Source organism: Pelobates fuscus, chromosome 4 (genome assembly GCF_036172605.1).
Source record: "Pelobates fuscus isolate aPelFus1 chromosome 4, aPelFus1.pri, whole genome shotgun sequence".
In the NCBI taxonomy this organism is placed as follows: Eukaryota; Metazoa; Chordata; class Amphibia; order Anura; family Pelobatidae; genus Pelobates; species Pelobates fuscus.
Window position 1 is genome coordinate 360,223,553 of NC_086320.1, and position 22,066 is coordinate 360,245,618.

The 22,066-nt window shown below is 42.9% G+C and overlaps 1 protein-coding gene across 3 annotated transcripts in view; it reads right to left on the bottom strand.

The window, feature by feature from the left end:
• PFKP (phosphofructokinase, platelet) overlaps positions 1-21,367 on the bottom strand; it is an 89,734-nt gene extending 68,367 nt beyond the window's left edge. For 2 of the 3 annotated variants that reach the window (XM_063452645.1, XM_063452644.1), the window contains exons 1-2: positions 21,078-21,361; positions 2,251-2,324 (exon numbers count right to left, since the gene is read on the bottom strand). In XM_063452645.1, the coding sequence (XP_063308715.1) occupies positions 2,251-2,324; positions 21,078-21,165 (162 nt within the window). In that variant the 5' untranslated portion in view covers positions 21,166-21,361. Of the gene's footprint in view, positions 1-2,250; positions 2,325-21,077 lie in introns of all 3 variants that reach the window. The other variant, XM_063452646.1, reaches the window with a different exon arrangement.
• Between the last annotated feature and the right edge of the window lie 699 nt (positions 21,368-22,066).

Below are 22,066 nucleotides of genomic sequence, written 5' to 3' on the forward strand. Positions count from 1 at the left end.
ACAGTATGGGGGGTTGATGGCGAAATTGTGACCTTTTTAGGTTAACAGTCTGTAGTAATTATAGTGCTTGGAGTATTCCTTTAAGGAAAATGCAACGGATCATTATTATTATTTAATGTAATGTCCACTCAACAAATTACTTCCATAGTATTCCATATCTTTGCTGACCAAAGTACAAAAACGAAAAATTTTCATTAAAAGGTATCAAAAACACTGTTACTAAAGTTCATAAAAAATACATGTGTCAAATTGTGTTGTCTATCTCAGCTTCAAAATGTTTTTTTTTTTTTATTAGATGATGCATTACAGTATATAGGGGGAAATATATGTTGTTGTTTTTTAAAAAAAGGAGTAATTTTAAAGTCGCTGCTGTTGCCAATTCACAAGCCCCTCTCAGATTAGGAACAGGCTCCACTAATCAGAAGCCTCCTACTCTGGTCTATAGCATTGTCCAATATGTAGTTATGTTGCTTAGAGTGACGCTTTATTTACATTTTCAAGGTGAACCTTTACTAAGGTTTGTAAATAAATAAAAAATTATTTGCTTCAATAAGTTTCACCTTTTTCTATAAATACAGATATATTATGGGACGTACGCCTACTGTACGACACTAAGCATTTTAAGTAAATGTATTAGTTATGTTACTGTTTAGTGCAGCGTTTTACATTTCTGCTTTTTATGATCTCTGTATTAAGTAAAAAGTTATTTGTGTTGAAAGAAATATATGCATGTTGAGGACCGTATCTTACAGCCACAGAATGTTTAACAAATGCTTATCTTGTCAGGAGACACAGGATCTTTCGTAGGTGGTGAGAGGTTTCACTTTTTACCATATAAATAAAAAGATCATGGTGTGGCACCAAGCGCTATAACCCTGTCTCACTTCAGGACTGCCCTTTGGTTACAAATTCTACTATGCCTCTTGCCGGGGCAGTGATGGAACTACCGCGGTCTCAGGGGTCCCGGCCGTCTTGCGGATCCCTGCAACTGGGTGCCCGCTGCCATGTGTTGCGACTGCGGCCTGTGCAGTAGAACCGCGGGGGCTCGCACGTTAAGGGAACCATCGGGTGGCGCATGCTGTTAGGCTTTAACACCGCGACTGGCTGACCACTGATGACATCAACAGCTGGGAGGAAGTGACAGCCCGATCACTTTCTCCCAGCAACCACTGTGAGCCATGTGGGAGGAAGGAAAGGAGGGAGTCAGAGTGGGAACTCTGACTCCCATCAGGCTGAGCCACCACTGGACCCCAGGGAAGTCACCCTCCTGGATCTTAAAGGTAGGAAACAGGAGGGTGACTTAAACATTTTGCGTGTGTGTGTTAGTGTATGTGTGTCTGTATGTATATATCTGTATGTGTGTGTGTCTGTATGTATGTGTGTCTGTATGTGTGTGTGTTTGTATGTATGTGTGTGTGTGTGTTTGTATGTATGGGTCTGTGTGTTATGTATGTATGGGTCTGTGTGTTATGTATGTATGTGTCTGTATGTGTGCGAGTCTGTGTGTGTGTGTCTGTCTGTATGTATGTGTCTGCATGTGTGTGTGTGTCTGTATGTATGTGTGTCTGTATGTATAGGTCTCTGTGTGTATGTGTATGTGTGTCTGTATGTGTGTTTGTGTGTATGTGTATCTGTATGTATGTATGTGTGTGTCTACATGTATGTGTGCCTGTATGTGGGTGGGAGACAAAGACGTGTGGGGTGGGGGTAGACCTATGGGGGTGGGGGCCCCAGCACAGTTTTTGTACCTGGGCCCTGGGACTCCTATGTGCCGGGGTCTATCTTTTGGCCACCCTCTCTCTAAAGTCTTTATCAAAGGTGACACATCAGTACATGTACTGCTACTATTTTATATGAGTCACTGTATTATATTGATTTTAAAATATAAATGGCTGCTCAATTATATTCAAAGCAATTAATGAATTACAGCATTATATGGTTTTTCTTTGATTTATCAAAAATAAAAATTTAACAATAATAGAAAAAAAAAGAAAAATTCCTCTAGAATAGCTTAATTTCTAGAGAAAGACAGAGCACCAATTAAATGTTTAAGAAATTTCTATTCTGGTATCTACGGCATCTCTCTAAAACACATGATAAGAATATAGATAACATAGCACATGTTGCAATATTAAACACTTTACCAATACATTCATGCAGTGTGAACTTTGCTTGCAGTATGTAATATTTTATGATTACACACAAAGTATAAAAACAAACAATTCTGAACAGAAAGAAGGGGGAACTAACCTCATGAACAAAGTACACTTTAGCTTCTACGTATATTCCCATTCGCACCACGGCGCGGACAGCGGCATTCATACCTGGAGACAAAAGAAGAAAATAATGTTACTGCATTAAAGGTCACAATGTTCATCAAGCAACATATTTTCTTGTCCTATACTCAATATAAAACACAAATAAAATACATGCAGGACACAAAAAAAAAGAAAAGAAAAGGAAAAACACATATCCTATCATCCAAGATTTCTTTCACCAAACTTGTGGTCATAGGAGGGCAATTACGGCCCATGCAATAGCACTTTTGAAGGGCTCTGCGCATGCGCAGTCCTGGTTGGTGATGCCTTAGCTTTTCCATCTTGGAATCATCTGATGCCTTGTATTACTTATGATTAACATTTAGTCATGCCCCTTCTTTGCCTACCTTGCCCCTTGACATCAACTCCTCCACTTTGGTTGTAAGGACCCCCCCCCAAACTACTCATACTCTTCTTAAAGATAATGAAATGTCATCAAGTAAATTTGTAGACTGGGAGAAAGACCTAATTAAAAAAAAATATATAATAATTCACACCTATCATTAAATTTTTCATGTATAGACTCTATGCAGAAGAGTTGATTTACAGGGCGAGCATAAGGGACCTCCCACAGGTGGTCCCTCTTCTTTCCACCCATAGCAACCACAGCACACGCACTGTGGTTGCTATAGTAACTCACTAGCTGGCGTTGCTAGCACTGGTGTGGGAGTACAGGAACAAAGTGACTGATGTCACTCCATTCAGATGCTGGCATACTGGCAACAAGGTCAGCATTTAGGAGTAATTAAGGAGGTTTGCCCTTCTTGGTGAAGCTTCCCCAAGCAGAGTAAATCAGTGAAGATGGGGCGTAGGTGGTTGTTACAGCTGTGTAACACCCACCTCTGTAAGGAGATCATGCTAGGGGAGCAGAGGACCAGGTACGTGTCTACAGGTTCCCTTTAAAATAGTATAGAAAACCTGTACAGTAGACTCTCTTAATTACACTATACGGAGCCTAAATGACACTACTGATGGAGCTTAACTAGTATGATCAATGTTTACTTTTTCATTTTTTTCATTAATTTTTCAGTATTTATTTTACTCCTTAAAGTCCATTAATATATCATACAACTATAACAATCCTGTCCCTAAAAACGATAAGACAACATACAATGGTCTCCTTTATGATCTATACAGCCCTGCAACCTGTTAAATAAGAGATAAATTCCATTCTAGAATCCATAAAATTTTGAAGGCTGGTTTGTTATAATGGAATTATGTCATTATCTGTCCTTAAGTGTTAATGTACATTTAAACATACATGTGGCCATTATATTTCTCTTATATTTGAAGCCTGTATTAATGAGAAGGCATTCTCCTCCAATTCCTGATTTATCCAGAAAGAGACTACATTCACATGGGCGCCCATGCCCATTACAATCTACCGCTCTGTAGAACACTATTGACAGGAATTAAGTAGGGCAGTGAGTCAGGTTGTGAGAGCAATGTATGTCAACATCAAAATGTGTCGAAATATCTACACACACATATTGGAATATAAAACCATGCCAAAAATGCTTATAAAATGTAGACTTTAAAACAGGCCTGATATTAATTTAGCTTAGGTATTATATAAGTGCGGTAATTTAAGCACTGACAGTTTTTTTTGAAATATTGAATTTGAAAGACTCTGGGGTATGTGCTATAGTTAATTTAGAAGAGGTTTGATGCTAATAAAATAAAATCTTGGACATATAAAGATTTATCGAAGTGCCCATTATAGTGACGTTGTCAGATTGGAGCTGTGCTTGTAGCACAGTCCACTAATTTTCCAGCCAGTGAGGTGCTCTCCTTTCATCCAATGCTGAGGTTGAGCACTAGTTAGCTGCAGTGGTTATTTCACCAGGTGACTTCTTTGTGGTCGCAGTTAGAGAACATTGCTATATCTCCCTGTGCATCCTGATGCCAATCATTGATTATGGGGATGTAGTATATGCATCTGCATCGCAATCCCACATTAATAAACTCAACACATTGTATTACTCATTCTGCCGATTTGTGCTACAATGTAATTACAGGACCCACCATTGTGACATGCTAAAAGAACTAAACTGGCTGTCGCTGGAATCCAGACGCACCCTTCATCTTTCCAGCCTTGTGTTTAAGAGCTTTTCTGGGAAACTCCCACCCTACCTGAACGCAATGCTTTCCCCGGCTGTTCCCACTTCCTATAACCTCCGATCCAGTACCAACACTTTACTTAGTCTACCTCAATACAAAAAGAAAGCAGCCCGATCCTCCTTCTCCTACAGAGCACCGCACTTGTGGAACGACCTCCCGCACTATTTCAAATCTTCCCTAAGTTTAAAGTCCTTTAAGAGATCCCTCTCAAAATACCTCAAAACCTGTCATGGTTGATCATATATTTCCTACCTGTTCTATGGTAAATTTTGTATATGTTGTATATTAATATTGTTTTTGTATTTTATTGCACACTAACTGTAACAATGCAATGATTTGTTGGACCCAGGACATACTTGAAAACGAGAGAAATATCAATGTATCTTTCCTGGTAAAATATTTTATAAATAATTAAATAAATAAATCCTGCTGGATATCTGACTGATGGGAAGCAGCTTTGATAGTCCATAGAAGGGATACTTTGAATTTTACTGTAGTCATCTATGCTTAAAGCGGCACTGTCATGCCGAATCCCGTTTTTTTTTTAACCCCCCTCCCGCCTCCACTACATCCAATTGACCCCCTAGTCACCCCCAAATGCCCCTAAGCCCCCCAGATTACCTATTTTTAAATCTGTATCTTCTGCCCCGATCTTTATTCAGGGCGCTGCCATCTTTGTGTGGGTAGGTGAAGTCCCTGTGGGACACGTCATCTACCCACACTAGACAGACTGTGAGATTCCCGCACATGCCCAGTGAAACACCTGGACATGCGAACGGGAATTTCATCTATTCATTCATTCATCAGACAGACGAATGAATGAATAGAAAAAATCAGACGAACAAACTAACACTGAGTATCAGTGTTCGTTTGTTTGTTCGGTTTATTACAAGGAGGGAGCTACCGACGTGCAGCTCCCTCCTTGTAATATGTAAAGACAGAAGCGGTGGGGAGCTGTGCTCCCCACCACTTCATAAGCCCCCCAGGTCCCCCCCTCACTCTATGGGGGTCAATATGACCCCCATAATAGCACAAGGGAGATTAAAATCTCCCCAATGCCCCTACTCGCTATACCGCGAGTAGGGGCATGTCCACTAAACAGTGAGCAGCCTGTGGCTGCTCACTGTAAAATCATAAATGGTAATAAGGGGGGGACCTACTGTCCTCCCCCCTGGCCCCCACCCCTGTGCGGTGGGTGGGGGCACTAATAAAATAATAAGGGGGGGGACCTACTGTCCTCCCCCCCCGGCCCCCACCCCTGCGCGGTGGGTGGGGGCCCTAATAAAACAATAAGGGGGGGGGACCTACTGTCCTCCCCCCCCCCGGCCCCCACCCCTGCGCGGTGGGTGGGGGCCCTAATAAAATAATAAGGGGGGGGGACCTACTGTCCTTCCCCCCCCTGGCCCCCACCCCTGCGCGGTGGGTGGGGGCCCTAATAAAATAATAAAAGGGGGGGGACCTACTGTCCTCCCCCCTGGCCCCCACCCCTGCGCGGTGGGTGGGGGCCCTAAATAAAGATAGGGGGGGGACCTACTGTCCTCCCCCCTGGCCCCCACCCCTGCGCGGTGGGTGGGGGCCCTAATAAAATAATAAGGGGGGGGACCTACTGTCCTCCCCCCTGGCCCCCACCCCTGAGCGGTGGGTGGGGGCCCTAAATAAAGATAGGGGGGGGACCTACTGTCCTCCCCCCTGGCCCCCACCCCTGCGCGGTGGGTGGGGGCCCTAAATAAAGATAGGGGGGGGGACCTACTGTCCTCCCCCCTGGCCCCCACCCCTGAGCGGTGGGTGGGGGCCCTAAATAAAGATAGGGGGGGGACCTACTGTCCTCCCCCCTGGCCCCCACCCCTGAGCGGTGGGTGGGGGCCCTAAATAAAGATAGGGGGGGACCTACTGTCCTCCCCCCTGGCCCCCACCCCTGAGCGGTGGGTGGGGGCCCTAAATGAACCCCCCCCTCCATCAAGGTGACTAGGGGTCCCAAGCCCCTAGTCACCCCCCCACCCCAAAACATTCTAACCCCTACCTACCCCCCTCACCCTAAAAATAGTGAGGGGGGAATAAAATAACTAACCTGTAAAAAAAATAATTAAACTTACCATTTGACGTCTTCCTTTTTCTAAATTCTTCTTTCTTCAGCCCCCAAAAAGGCCAAATAAAAATCCATCATACCCGTCGCACTTTAAAAAAAAAAAAAAAAAAAAAAACGAGCGCAAAAAAAAAATTAATCCATGTTCACCCATGGAGGGCACGCCGCGTACTGAGCTCCGCAGGGCGGGTCAAGGCTTATATAGCCTTGCCCCGCCCTGCAATTAGGCTTAGAACACACTGATTGGTTGGTTTAAGCCAATCAGAGTGCTCTGTGTCATTTTACAAGCGTGGGAAAATTCCAAAGAACTTTCCCACGCTTGTAAAATGACACAGAGCACTGTGATAGGATGGTTTTCAAGCCATCCTATCACAGTGCTCTGTGTCATTTTACAAGCGTGGGAAAGTTCTTTGGAATTTTCCCACGCTTGTAAAATGACACAGAGCACTGTGATTGGATGGCTTGAAAACCATCCAATCACAGTGATCTGTCATTTTACACAGCGTGGGAAAGTTCTTTTGAATTTTCCCACGCTGTGTAAAATGACACAGAGCACTCTGATTGGCTTAAACCAACCAATCAGTGTGTTCTAAGCCTAATTGCAGGGCGGGGCAAGGCTATATAAGCCTTGATCCGCCCTGCGGAGCTCAGTACGCGGCGTGCCCTCCATGGGTGAACATGGATTAATTTTTTTTTGCGCTCGGTTTTTTTTTGTTTTTTTTTTTTAAAGTGCGACGGGTATGATGGATTTTTATTTGGCTTTTTTGGGGGCTGAAGAAAGAAGAATTTAGAAAAAAGAAGACGTCAAATGGTAAGTTTAATTATTTTTTTTACAGGTTAGTTATTTTATTCCCCCCTCACTATTTTTAGGGTGAGGGGGGTAGGTAGGGGTTAGAATGTTTTGGGGTGGGGGGGTGACTAGGGGCTTGGGACCCCTAGTCACCTTGATGGAGGGGGGGGTTCATTTAGGGCCCCCACCCACCGCTCAGGGGTGGGGGCCAGGGGGGGGAGGACAGTAGGTCCCCCCCTTATTATTTTATTAGGGCCCCCACCCACAGCGCAGGGGTGGGGGCCAGGGGGGAGGACAGTAGGTCCCCCCCCTTATTATTTTACTAGGGCCCCCACCCACCGCGCAGGGGTGGGGGCCAGGGGGGGAGGACAGTAGGTCCCCCCCCTTATTATTTTATTAGGGCCCCCACCCACAGCGCAGGGCTGGGGGCCAGGGGGGAGGACAGTAGGTCCCCCCCCTTATTATTTTATTAGGGCCCCCACCCACAGCGCAGGGGTGGGGGCCAGGGGGGAGGACAGTAGGTCCCCCCCCTTATTATTTTACTAGGGCCCCCACCCACCGCGCAGGGGTGGGGGCCAGGGGGGGAGGACAGTAGGTCCCCCCCCTTATTATTTTATTAGGGCCCCCACCCACAGCGCAGGGGTGGGGGCCAGGGGGGAGGACAGTAGGTCCCCCCCCTTATTATTTTATTAGGGCCCCCACCCACAGCGCAGGGGGGGAGGACAGTAGGTCCCCCCCCTTATTATTTTATTAGGGCCCCCACCCACCGCGCAGGGGTGGGGGCCAGGGGGGGAGGACAGTAGGTCCCCCCCCCTTATTATTTTATTAGGGCCCCCACCCACAGCGCAGGGGTGGGGGCCAGGGGGGAGGACAGTAGGTCCCCCCCCTTATTATTTTATTAGGGCCCCCACCCACAGCGCAGGGGTGGGGGCCAGGGGGGAGGACAGTAGGTCCCCCCCCTTATTATTTTATTAGGGCCCCCACCCACAGCGCAGGGGTGGGGGCCAGGGGGGGAGGACAGTAGGTCCCCCCCTTATTATTTTACTAGGGCCCCCACCCACCGCGCAGGGGTGGGGGCCAGGGGGGGAGGACAGTAGGTCCCCCCCCTTATTATTTTATTAGGGCCCCCACCCACAGCGCAGGGGTGGGGGCCAGGGGGGAGGACAGTAGGTCCCCCCCCTTATTATTTTATTAGGGCCCCCACCCACAGCGCAGGGGGGGAGGACAGTAGGTCCCCCCCCTTATTATTTTATTAGGGCCCCCACCCACCGCGCAGGGGTGGGGGCCAGGGGGGAGGACAGTAGGTCCCCCCATCTTTAACCCCCGCGCAGGGGGGGGGGGGGGGTTATTAGGTGTTTTTTTTTTTTTTTACAGTGAGCAGCCACAGGCTGCTCACTGCTTACTAGACATGCCCCTACTCGCGGTATAGCGAGTAGGGGCATATTATTTATTAATACTAAGTAATCTTTACTTAGTATTAGTACATTTGGCTTCAAGACCAATTCAGGTCTTTCAGCCTTTTAGTAGATAGCTCCCTGATACCGTGGGAATTAGGGAGTTATCTACTAAGCGGCTGCAAGATGCAGCCACAGCAATGAATAGGATCGGAGTTTCATTCATTTGAATGAAATTCCGATCCGAACAAAGTACCGAATTGCATCCTAACACCAATGGAGAAACTGTTCTCATTCTGTTAGGATGCAATTCGGCAGTTTTGCCGGCGTTCTGTCTAAGTGACAGGACTTTCGGCAATACTGACAGGAAGTATTGTGGGAACTGGGAGGAAAGCTAGGGATCATGGGAAAATTGCTCTGACCAGCGGAAATGAAGCACACTTTGCTCCTCCGCTGGTCAGAGCTGGTCAAGCGGAGGAATCCTCCATAAGGCAAAGAGTCCCTACTTTGTCTTATAATTTTAAAGAAAACTAAAGAAGAATGGAAGAAAAGAATAACAGATCCCGAGAGAGGGGGAGAAGAGGAAGAGATTGAGGAAAGGTAAGTTCGGCATGACAGTGCCGCTTTAACAAAGCCTAGTGCTGTTAGGGGGGCATGGAACGTGACTTCAGGGATATTTGTAACCTGACCTCTACCAATGAACCATTGAATCACCAACGAAGAATGTCTTCTGCACCTGTCACAAAAAAGGAAGACCTCTAACTAGTCTGTGCCTCCTGTGACCCTTGGGACACCTTATTGTAAATTCAGGGACTGAGAATATGGTACTGTTTATTTTTAAAGAAAACATATCACTTCATCTTGGGCATTTTGTGATAATTAATTCAAGGAAAAAGTATCAATCTTAGCACACTGTACTTTTATTGACTGCCTCTATAGCTACCTGGTACCAAACTTCAGCCGTTTGGCCCCTTTTTTATCCTGTGTAACCGTGTAATAGACTGACAACACTGAATGCAAGACTTAGACACTTGAACTATGTAGCTGTGTATTGATACCTAGAGATAATTATATACCAGAGAATTTACTAAATGAGCTGACCCCACGACATCTCAACACATTAACATTCAATTGCCTTTCATTAAAAGTCTGTGAATATCAAGGCAGACAAACATTGCTAATACAGGTCCACACTGAAACACTAAATGTCAGAACGTAAAGATATCTGTAACTTGGTCACAGGGAAATTAATATAACCTGCGATATTAAAGTAAGAAACATCACAATTAGTGATGTCCCGAATGGTTCGCTGGCGAATAGTTCTTGGCGAACATAGCTTATTCGCGTTCGCCACGGATGGCGAACATATGCGATGTTCGGTCCGCCCCCTATTCGTCATCATTGAGTAAACTTTGACCCTGTACCTCACAGTCAGCAGACACATTCCAGCCAATCAGCAGCAGACCCTCCCATCTCCTAGACAGCATACAATGTATTTTAATTCTGAAGCTGCATTCTTTTTTTTTTTTTTTTTTTTTTGGCAGAAGTGTGTTATAGTTGAGCATGCTAAGCTGAACATGCGTATATCATGGCTAGTTGCACTGAGGGTATGAGTATATAGCAGTACATTGCTGTGAAAGATGGCTGTCATGTTTAGGGTGTAGCTTGCACGTTATCAACTGTGTATTTATATCAGCAGCTCCCCCACTAGTTATAAATCAAGTGTAAGTCGCCCCATGAGAGGAGACTAGTGAATAACATAATACATGAACGGTTAAGGTAAAGGCATGTAAGGAACTATGACAAAAAACTCTTTAGGAGGTGAAATAATGACATGTTAAACGCTTGCTACTTTACGATTAGTTAATGTGCAGAGAGCAGTTCATGTGATCAAAGGCATGGTGTGGAGGATCGGCTATAGTGGGACATGCTTGGCAGGCTGCTGTTTACTGCTTGTGCTCATCCCATCCCTTCTGGGCGCCAGGTGCAGACCCTGGGAGTCCCTGATACCTGGAACAACAAAGGCAAGTCTCTGGCTGAGTGCCGGGTTCGCGGCTTGAGGTGGTGGAAGCTTGTTTTGTCGGGTGGTCGGATCTGTCCCGGTGGTGCTTCACGTCCGGTGCGGAATTGTGGTGGCTTAAGGTGGAGGCGAGTGCTTGACGTGGGGCAGGCTCTGCATTTCTGTTTGTGCCTCCAGTCCCGTCTTCGATTCCTTTTGCGTTGGTGGATTTTAATGGGGACTGCTTCGCTTAGTTGTGGTGGAGCTTGTTGGGGCTTCCTGCTTGTTATTTGCTTCCAAAATTGATTAAAGAGTCTGTCCAGCTTAGACTCAATATCCTGCCATGCTTTGCTGGTACCAGGAGGACACGCGGCTGCCACCATATTGGGAGAGTCGCAGATGAGTATGTCAGCCTGGGCGGCTGTCCTCTGTGTGTCCATTAGCTCCAGACAGCCTCTCAGGGGTGGACCGGGATAGCCCCCACCGGTCCGAGGGGGGGGGTAACGGAGCTCCTGCCGGGAAGTAGCTGCTCCTGGGCATCCCAGGATTGCGAGATCGTCTGCCTCTCCCGCCCGGTGAGCACCAGGCCACACTTGCCATGCGGAGGTAAGTAAGACTCTGTCGAGTTGCTGACCGCTATTAAGCATGGCGGGTCGGTCAGGTAGGAGCAACATTGCTGGGTCATCCCCTTCTGGGGTGAAATTCGCTTGTTGATAGCTGCTTACAGTGAGATATTGAGGGAGCTCACACAAAGTGAGTCTTTCTTCCATGACAGCTAGGCCCCGCCCCCCGGAAGCTGCATTCTTAGTGAGAGGAGGGACAGTGTAGCTGCTGCTGATTTAATAGGGAAATCGATAGCTAGGCTAGTGTATTCAGTGTCCACTACAGTCCTGAAGGACTCATCTGATCTCTGCTGTAAGGACAGCACCCCAAAAAGGCTAGAACATCAGTCTGCTTTTTAGAAGAAAAAAAAAAAAAAACTTTTTTGACTGTAATATAATAGCAGTCCGTTTCCTTCACACGTGTGCGTTTCAGGGCCTGCCAGGGCAAAGTGTCACACCAATGCAACTCATATCTGGTGTAACAGTAGTGTTTATTTAAAAAAAAAAATACAGGGGGCTTGTTGTCACCTTTCGGGGACCCTTGGTATTGTACGTGGCTGGGTGACATCAGTGAGGACAAGGAACGGGACATGGCTAGCTTGGTATCCAACCTTGTGCAAATGGGGAGTTTGCGGTTGTGCAAATGGACTGTTTGCGGTTGTTTGCGGTGCGTTAAACGGGGAGTTTGGTCTGTCACTGTGAAGCGGGCGTAACCCTTACACTACCTGATCGATACAACATCATACCTGATGTTTTAAAGCACGTTATTAGGTGATTAGGAATGTTAGGTGATTTATGCCCTTTATGGATTAAAACCAGACTCTACATCAACTATGTAATTTTCCATGGGAGTTTTGCCATGGATCCCCCTCCAGCATGACACAGTCCAGGTGTTAGTCCCCTTGACACAACTTTTCCATCACTATTGTGGCCAGAAAGAGTCCCTGTGGGTTTTAAAATTCGCCTGCCTATTGAAGTCTATGGCGGTTCGCCCGGTTCGCACGTTCGCAAACATTTGTGGAAGTTCGCGTTCGCCGTTCGCGAACAGAAAATTTTATGTTCGCGACATCACTAATCACAATGTGTAAGTCCCAATAATTGTCTAGCCTTGTCCAGAGATAATCTATCATACCAGAAGCTGGGGAAGAAAATTTTGTGAGATATGTTGTCAGATTAACCCTGAATTTTGAGAATTTAAGCCAATGCAGGAATCTGGTTATTTTTTTAATGGTTTTCCCTAAAACCTCCCACTACACCAAACCACCAAAGTATTTTTGTTCTGCTAACAAGCAGTGATTTGACTATTTCTTTGCATTAAAAGTTGAGGGGGTTTTGTCATTAGTGGCATTAACCCTGCAGTGCAAAGATTGCATCTTCATAATTATTATTTTCATTATTTTTAAATAATATAATCAGCAGCTCTGTATAACAGGATTATCCTCCCACGTCCTCATTTAATCAGAGTTTCTTCAGAAAGGTTTATTAACAGGAAAGGTTGTTAAGATCAACAAAGGAAAGAATTGCCAGATACAGTTTTATTGGTGGCCTTTAGTCTTATTAAGGGAAAGGTTTGTAGATTAGCAGGTTCTCTGAGGCTTACTGGTAGATTATGACAACACCCAAAGGATAAAATAAATGAAAAATCAGAAATGAGATGTAGTTGTGCAAATGTGCAACCAACAGTTAAACTCGTTTTAACTACTGAGAAAAGGCCAGACCAGTTGTCTATTACAACTAACTTACACTTACACCTGTTTTGGTTACAGTATGTTTACCTTGAAATCTAGCGGTCTTGCTATTACAAGCAGAGAAAAAAGATTGAAAATGGGTAATCAATAGAACAAATAATATACAGATGGTCATGACAAATGAGCAAAACCAGTATTATAGCCTTTGTGAGAAACATAGAATGTGACGGCAGATAAGAACAATTTGGCCCATCTAGTCTGCCCAATTTTTTAAATACTTTCATTAGTCTCTGGCCTTATCTTATAACTGGGATAACCTTATGCCTATCCCATGCTTAAACGCCTTTGTTGTGTTAACCTCTGCCACTTCAGCTGGAAGGCTATTCCATGCGTCCACTACCCTCTCAGTAAAGTAATACTTCCTGAACCTTTGCTCCTCTAATTTAAAACTATGTCCATTGGTTGTGGTAGTTTTTATTCTTTTAAATATAGTCTCCTCCTTAACTGTGTTGATTCACTTTATGTACTATTGTAATGCACATATAAGAAAATACCCCATGTTAGTGCATCTCCTGGCTAACCCTAACGTTGTAGGGGCAACGATCTTTTAAGCCTTCCGTAGCCAGAACCACTTGGTATCTAGAATAGGTACAATTGAATGGCTAAAGAAATGACCACATTTAGTGCAGTGCTTCTTACCAAGGGGATTTAAATATGGCTGCCTGCATGTAGCATGGGTAGGCCACAAGATACACTGTAATATAGCATTTACTTATATGTATGCATTATTAGGTTATACAAACAGATGGTATAAACATATAGGCTTTTATGTTAACCCCTTAAGGACCAAACTTCTGGAATAAAAGGGAATCATGACATGTCACACACGTCATGTGTCCTTAAGGGGTTAAACAATGATGAACAATTGACAGTTTTCCTTTAAGTAAGTAACCTTTACTCAGATATTTGACTGTGAAAAGCACTGATGCCATGTCACGGCGTAAAATTACTTTTTTTTTACCAGACATTGCTTCAGGAATTGAATGTGTAAAAGTCATTGGTTAGCAGCATTCTTTTAAACTCTATTTATTTGAATAAAAGGTAAATTTGTTGTCTCACCAGGAAATGGAAGCTGAATATACACTGTTATGACTAAGGACCAAGAAACACATTCGGTTTTTCGAATTTGGCAATCCCTGTGTTGCTTTTATGTATGTGCCTTTTGTAAGTGCCAATAAAGTTTTGTCTATCTCCCATGGCAAGAATACGGCCATATCCTAAATTAGAGGGACAAAGGTTTAAAAATAATATCAGGAAGTATTACTTTACTGAGAGGGTAGTGGATGCATGGTATAGCCTTCCAGCTGAAGTGGTAGAGGTTAACACAGTAAAGGAGTTTAACCCCTTCCCGACCGCGGATGTATCAGGTACGTCTGGCAGAAAACAGTCCATAATGACCTTGGACGTACCTGGTACGTCTGCATCTATTTTGAGCTCTGGAAGCTCTGATAGTATAGCAGTGATGTTCTGCATGTGATGAGTGCCTTGAGGGGTCCTAGGACTCAGTGCATATATAATAATATATATAAAAAAATATATATAAAATAAATAAAATGATCAATATTAACTTAATATTAAATTGAGGATTGAACAGTTACCTCCACACACGTTCTTCAACTTTTTTTATTTTTTGTCTGGCTAAAAAAAAGTTGCATTAAAGCACTCCACATGCAATACCTCGGGTGTCTACGTTTCAAGTATGTACCCTTTTGTGGCGATATATAAAACTGGGGTATGTGATAAGCCCCAAGCTAAAGATAGGCCTATCAAAAGAAATACTCTCAATTTCAGCTCAAATTGTAAGTCATAAAATTGTAACCATACCTTCCCAAAATCCTGGCAAACCTATGCATGGGGGGCATGGGTGTCCTAAGGAGGCCTCGCAGAAAACAACCCGGGGTGTTTTCTTGCAATAACCAACAACGGGCTCTCCTAAATCACAGTCAAAAAGTGGTGTGCGTGTGTAAAATTGAGGATTGAACAGTTACCTCCACACACGTTCTTCAACTACTGTGGGGTGTCAAATATATGCACGTTCATGGCAAGAAAATACATTGGGATATCTGATAAGGCCCCCAAAAGGAAGATAGGCAAACAAGATATGTAAAATGTAAAAATATGTAAAAATGCATAGCAGACATTTTGCTTTGCACCCCTCAGTGAACCCGACAAACGTATGCATGGGTGTTATCGCTGTACTTTGGAGATGATGCCGAGTACATATTGGGGTGTCCTTTGGCAGTAACACCTAACAGGAGCTTAGAATCTATGCACAAAGTAGAATATGTGAGTGAAAAATAACACCACAAAAACGTTTGACAGAGACTGGTGGTAGAATTAGTGCATGTAAAGTGTTCAAATGCCACCATGTGAAATGCCCTAGGGTGTGTACTTTTCAAAAACATACAGTTTGACGGAGGTGAATTACATTGGCCGGCTTCAGACATGTTCCAACTGGGACATGGGTGCACGATGGCCAGCTGTGTTTTTTTTTCTTTTTTCATCATATTTTTACTTTTTTTATTCTAGTAAATTATATGATATGATGAAAATAATGGTCTCTTTAGAATGAACATTTAATAGCGAGAAAAATGGTATATAATATGTATGGGTACAGTAAATGTGTAAGAGGCAAATTACATCTAAACACAACCACTGCAGAAATGTAAAAAGAGCCCTGGTCCTTAACGGTAATAAAATTGAAAAATGGCCTGGTCACTAAGGGGTTATGCATGCGTGGGATAGGCATAAGGCTATCCTAACTATAAGATAAGGCCAGGGACTAATGAAAGTATTTAGAAAATTGGGCAGACTAGATGGGCCGAATGGTTCTTATCTGCCGTCACATTCTATGTTTCTATGACTTTTTTTTTTTTTTTAAATGTTTTTTTCAAAATATAGAATATCAAAAATAACCAGAATAATACATTTTAAATACTTTATAAAGCTATTTAAAACTATTAAATCAAAGCCAAAATGTCCAAATATATTTTATTTTCAAGTCTCTCATAATGTAGAAATCCAATGACTACGTAATGAGCTCAGAGATTCTCTTGGTGACAGTTGTGAAATCCATGAATCATTCCGAATCAATACAAATCCATGATTCATTGGGAATTAATAAATTGGGCAGTTAAAAATTAAATGACATAACATGTACTTTCAGTTTTATACACAGTCCCTATGTAGTCTTTTCTATAGAATCACTATGAAACAAATACAGTATGTAGCGGTAGCGTTTGATGACTGCGCGTCTCTGACTCTAAGTTTCGCTTGACAAAACAGTTTTTATTCTTATGACAGTTTAATGGCAGTAAAACACCTTTCTAATAATCTCATTTGGTTTACAATAAAGCTTGCACTGTATAACAATGAGGGGAAAAAAAATATTGTCCCACCCCAATCTGACTCCCACAGTGATTTATGAAACAATAACCAGCCAGCCACAAATCTATTTACACAGCCAAGTCAGACTGGTTTTATCTCATTTATCGTACCTTTAGCCTTATTTCTCCAGTCATTAGTCAGAAATAAAATACAGGTAGTTGTGTGCTAGAATAAAGTTCATGTGTAGATTTACTATATAAAATAGGGTATCTCTATGATATTAAATTGCAATGTCTGGTACATTACGGGAACAATTGTACAGCGCTGCGGAATATGTTGACGCTTTTATAAATGCCAGTGATAAAAAAAACAAAAAACAATTATCGTGGTGGCAGTGTCACTTAATTGTTTGTGTGGCAAGCACACAAGAAACTGCACTCAAAGGCTTTACACTTAATGCAGTTCCAATATGTACACATGGACGCCAACTGATGAGTGCTATGATTCCATTTTCAAGTGCTTGAAGGGCTGACCAACAATATTCTGTGTTCTAAAAGCAAAGGATAAAAGATCTATTTTTAAACCAATGGCTGCTGATTTAGTTTTCCCTACAGGCTCCAATGACAAAACTCCCCCCTTCCCTCCACCTCAACTGTGCAATCTATAGTCTAAATATTCCTGAGCACATCCTGCGTTCCAATGACCTTGCACGGTTGCTCTGGAGATGTACACCTGATGCTTCTCTTAACCTTTCTGTCTCCTTTCACCTCCCTTCTCCTCTACCCCTGCCCGACTATAACCAATTCAGCTTTAAGTTATGCAACTTAGTCCCAAGGGAGTTTAGGTGAAAGATTGGATTTTTTTCCTTCTCACAGTTCAATAAAATCATTATTGGAAATCAATCAACCTTGAGCGCATAACCTATCCTTCGCATTAAGAAACTGCATAGTTTTGCCTTTTTTCAATTAATCAATATTAATTGTATCAGATTAAATCCATATCTCATTGTTAACATTAAGGGATATATTTTCAAAATATAGTGTGTGGTGGATTAGTAACCGAATTGTAAAATTTGGTCCAATATAGCAAAATAAGACTTTTTTTTTTGTTTGTTTTATATTTAGAAGCTCAGCTATATTGCCCTAAATTAGCAATTTCTTTGTAAACTGTCCACGATTCCTGGTTTAAAAAATGAAATTCATATTATATCACATAACAGGATGCAGAGTCAAGTCTATATCACCCCAATAAAATGTGAACCTCAATTTGCAATGCATAGGACACATTTAACTAACCGCTACTCTACTCTACTCATCCAAATCAGAGGGATCAGTCATAAAACCGCCATTTTACAGGATATGGTATTATGCATTCTTTGGTTTCTAACTGAAAATACAAAGGGGTTAAAAATGAAACCGGTGACCTTAACCCCTTAAGGACACATGACATGTGTGACATGTCATGATTCCCTTTTATTACAGAAGTTTGGTCCTTAAGGGGTTAAAGAGCTAAGAGGGAAAAGGGTGGAACCAGGAAGGAAGGCACTATGATGCTGGTTTGAGGATGGGTGCTGTGAGGTGCATACAGTGCACTCTGTGGTGGGGATGCTCAGTAATAAGTGTAGTAGTATAGTAATAATGATAATAAAAATGGTTATAATGAAACTTCTAAGCATAGAAGATGCTGTTACTCCCAGTGTCTATGATTCAGAGAAAGGCCCAAGACAGACTGAGCTGCACGTACACACAGAAGGCAAGGGAGGGATTTACAGAAGACCAGGGGAGGCGTTTAATAGAGGATGAGGAGAAATGACTCATATAGTGGGGAGTACACAGGGGCTACAGAATGTCCCCTGAAGGTTAGATAATTTCTGGCACTTAACCTGCTGAAGAAGGGGACTACAACTCTCAGAATGATTAGCCAGCTCTTGGGAACAATGTGAAAGATTTATAAAATGTAATTTAAAAGATGATAATTAATAAAAGCCCATATTGCAGTACTGTGTTTAATAAAAAAAATAAAATGGCAATAGGTGTATGCACACCAAAGAGAAGTATAGCCCAATAAATGGTTTGATAGATAGGGACCACCAGTCTGTAGAGGGATGTAGAAAGTAAAATGAAGATTCATCTAGTATCACTCCCAAATGTGCAGATACCAGTGAAAGTAACAGGTGGGAGTGAACTGATCTGTATGAAACACGTGAAAAGCAAATATACTGAGAATGCGGGGCAGGGGTGGGCAAATTTCAGCACTCCAGATGTTGTGGACTACATCTTCATAATGCTGGCAAATCATCAAGATAATTGTAGTCCACAACAACCCCAGTGCTGAAGGTTACCTACCCCTGCTGTGAGAGAAGGGGATCAGAATAGAGAGAAAAAAAAAGTCAGAAAAAAAAGATAACTAATTTTTCATCAGTTCTCAGGAATACAGAGGGTTAATGTCATCAGAAAAGGCGAAATGCAGTAAGTATTATTAACCATGTCTCTGCCAGTAATTGCTGAAAATACTTATATTATTTTCGATTATTACCTCCCCCTCTCTTTTTAATAAAAAAAAATATATATATTAAGATTAATAATCCATTCTCAACATTCACACCTGGCTGTATACATCACTATTTAATTGCCCTTCACATTGTGTGGAATTATAATCAATATAGTGTGAACTCCATAACTCTGAAAGGTTTTACTAGAATCATTTTTCCATGAGCTGCCATTACATATGAAACACAATGATTCACTGGGTAATTGCAATACTAGAGTTTCAGTTTCTCTCTGCAGACGGTGAAGGGTTACTTTGTAGCAAGGACTATGTATCTAATGGTGGGTGGAGATTATGTCTAGAAAGAGGATGTTAGTCACTGGAAGAAATGCCCGCAATGCAGCATCAGAGCATCAGGATCCTCCTCTTATCATAGGTGACTTGTCACCACAGTCTGGGACATCCAGTAATGGCTGACCTTTGGCACTACCTACTCCCATGATGCCCAGCCAGCCAAATGGCGCCAGGGAATCCTCCATAGCTGCACTCCTTATAGGGGTGACAGGAAAAAAACCTTGACAGTGCAGATGTTTCTGTACTGCATGTCTCACCGTGTGGCTGTGCATCATGGGGAGGAGAGTCCAGAAACATCTGGTTTGCTGTGGCTACCCACCTTTATCTTAAGGTGAACACTCTCTGGATTTGGTCACCCCAGACATTGCATGCAGACACTGTATCTGGCTAAAAGACACTAAGCTTGTAATACCATTACATAAATGCAGGTTATTTAAAGCCCTGGATGGGTGCCAATTAGAAAATGGCTTCCACGAAAGATGTGGTGCTGAGGGTGTGCTGTTTACTCACAGCCAACCACCCAATGGCCCATGCATGCCTACTAGAGGCCACCTGCCTATAATGGGGAGCAGGCCTAAATGGGTACAGAATGAGCTGTGGTGGGGTAGCCAACCATTTGCTTTCAACTACAAATCAGATTAAGAGTATGGCTGAGGATGATGGGAATTAAAGTGCACTGCAACTGGAATACCAGACGTGCTGGATTCTGATGAGCATACTCTCTGCTTGGACTAGATGATGTTCTTAGCAGTGCACACAGAGGGTTAAATGAATTGTAGTTGGGGATAGGTGATAGGCAGACAGATTTCTCAGAAACAGTCACAATTATATAGAGTGCTGTCAGAGAGCTCCTGTACCCTCAGGCAGGCAGATACAATAAGCACATGAGCTTTAACCCATTCATCTGAGACAATAAGGTTTACAGTGGGGTTTATTTTCTAAACAGTGAATTCAAAACCGAAATGCATAATGTTGACCAAAAGTTGCCAAAAATTCCACAGTTCCACCATTCTTTCAGCAATCTGGTCAAAATATGGCAGTGCAATCATACATCCACTATTATTTGGTGTTTAACTGGTTACAGTGTCATTCAGCAGATCTTTTTCCAGGAAAAGTTTTGTTTACTACTGGGGAAATACATATTTAAATAGCTGAACAGTCAGTGGGTGTTCATAATAGCTGGGTTATTTGTGGCCAAAAATTCAATATTGAATAATGATTTCCCATACCCAGATCACTATGCTGAAAGATTCAGGCTCTTGGCAAAATGAGGGATGCTCCATATGCCATTGGACAGAAAGGTTGTGTATAAAAATGAATATTGTAAATTGTAACAAGCATATAAATATAATATATGGGGTATTGGGGTTTGTGTCTGTATCTATTTAGTCTGAAAGTGGCCATTAAGATTGCATTGAGGTTGCATGTGCCAAGACCAGAGGGCAGTGACTAAGAGTGTGTGCATGGTAGAACATTCTAATCCTAGAAGATATTAAATAACACTGGTATCTTTTTATAACTGTAACCATATTAATACACAGCACCCCCAATTGATCTATGATGAGCATAAAATAAATGACAAGGTGGGGAGGGAAGTGATGGGAGTGGAATCATATCATGGGCATCCATTTTATGTAAACGTCACACACTATGTGTAGAGAGGAGCAAGGGCACCTCTGGTACTCCAGCTGATGTGAACTCTAGTCTCATCACACTCAGCCAGCCAATGCAAGCTGCTATTAATGCCATCTCCTTGCCTACAAGCAGCAGTAAGCTAGATCTCTCCCAGACACATCCACACATCCAGTCATGCTGCAAGGGGGTTAATTCAAGAGTTACTACAGGTGATCTTACCTTGGGCATCCCCTCCACTGGTCAACACCCCTATTGCCTTCCCTTCTCCAGACAGGTTCTCGAAAAACTTCTTATCTGGCTGTGCCATGATTGTCACTCTGATTCTCTGAATAGAATTAATAAATATTCATACAATGATATCTGGATAAATCTCTCTCTAAATATAGAGACCTCTTCTAAATATGCTTCAGTCTTTAATTATGTTTATAAATAAAATACTCTGCTATATGAAAAAAATAAATAATATATATATATGGTCTGATGGTGGGTGTAGGATGGATTACCCAGCACCTACTCTCCCTCCCACTGGCTTGTCCCCTCTGACAGCTCTGCTACTCAGCAACACAGCTCCACCACCAAACCACGCCCACTGCTTGCCCGGCCACACCTCCTCAGGGCATTTCCTCAACGACGTGCAGGATGCAAGACTAGAGGAGATTGGCTGCTGAAGGAACATGCAGAGGAAATAAAAAAAGGTGGGCGGGGCTTATAACCCTCAGGGCTCTTGTATATTGGCATCGGTGGACATGAAAGGTTTAACCCCTTGAGTGCCCGGAATATAATGGATACAATGTTATAAAAACACCCATATACAGCCCTGAAGGGCTCACAGTACTATTTAGTTCAATATTTTTCAGTTTTGTGGAAAGTATCTAGATAGAACTGTTCTAGAGGCAGGGTTCTAAAAGTGGAATGATCACCATGGAAACCAATGGAATGTTGCTGATCCACATTACGAACTCCTCCCCCCCCCCCCCCCCCCCCCCCAGAAGTGCTCTATATCATTATCTATAGACAGTGTGCACTATTCCTTGCCTGGGAAAAAGAACACTTACCTGTAGGGAGAACGCATATTATTATTATTATTAGTAGTAGTATTTATATAGCGCCAACTTATTCCGCAGTGCTTTACAATATTATAAAAGGGAGAATTTTAACAATAAATGAGACAGTTACAAAATGTTACCGGGACAATAGGTGGACGAGGA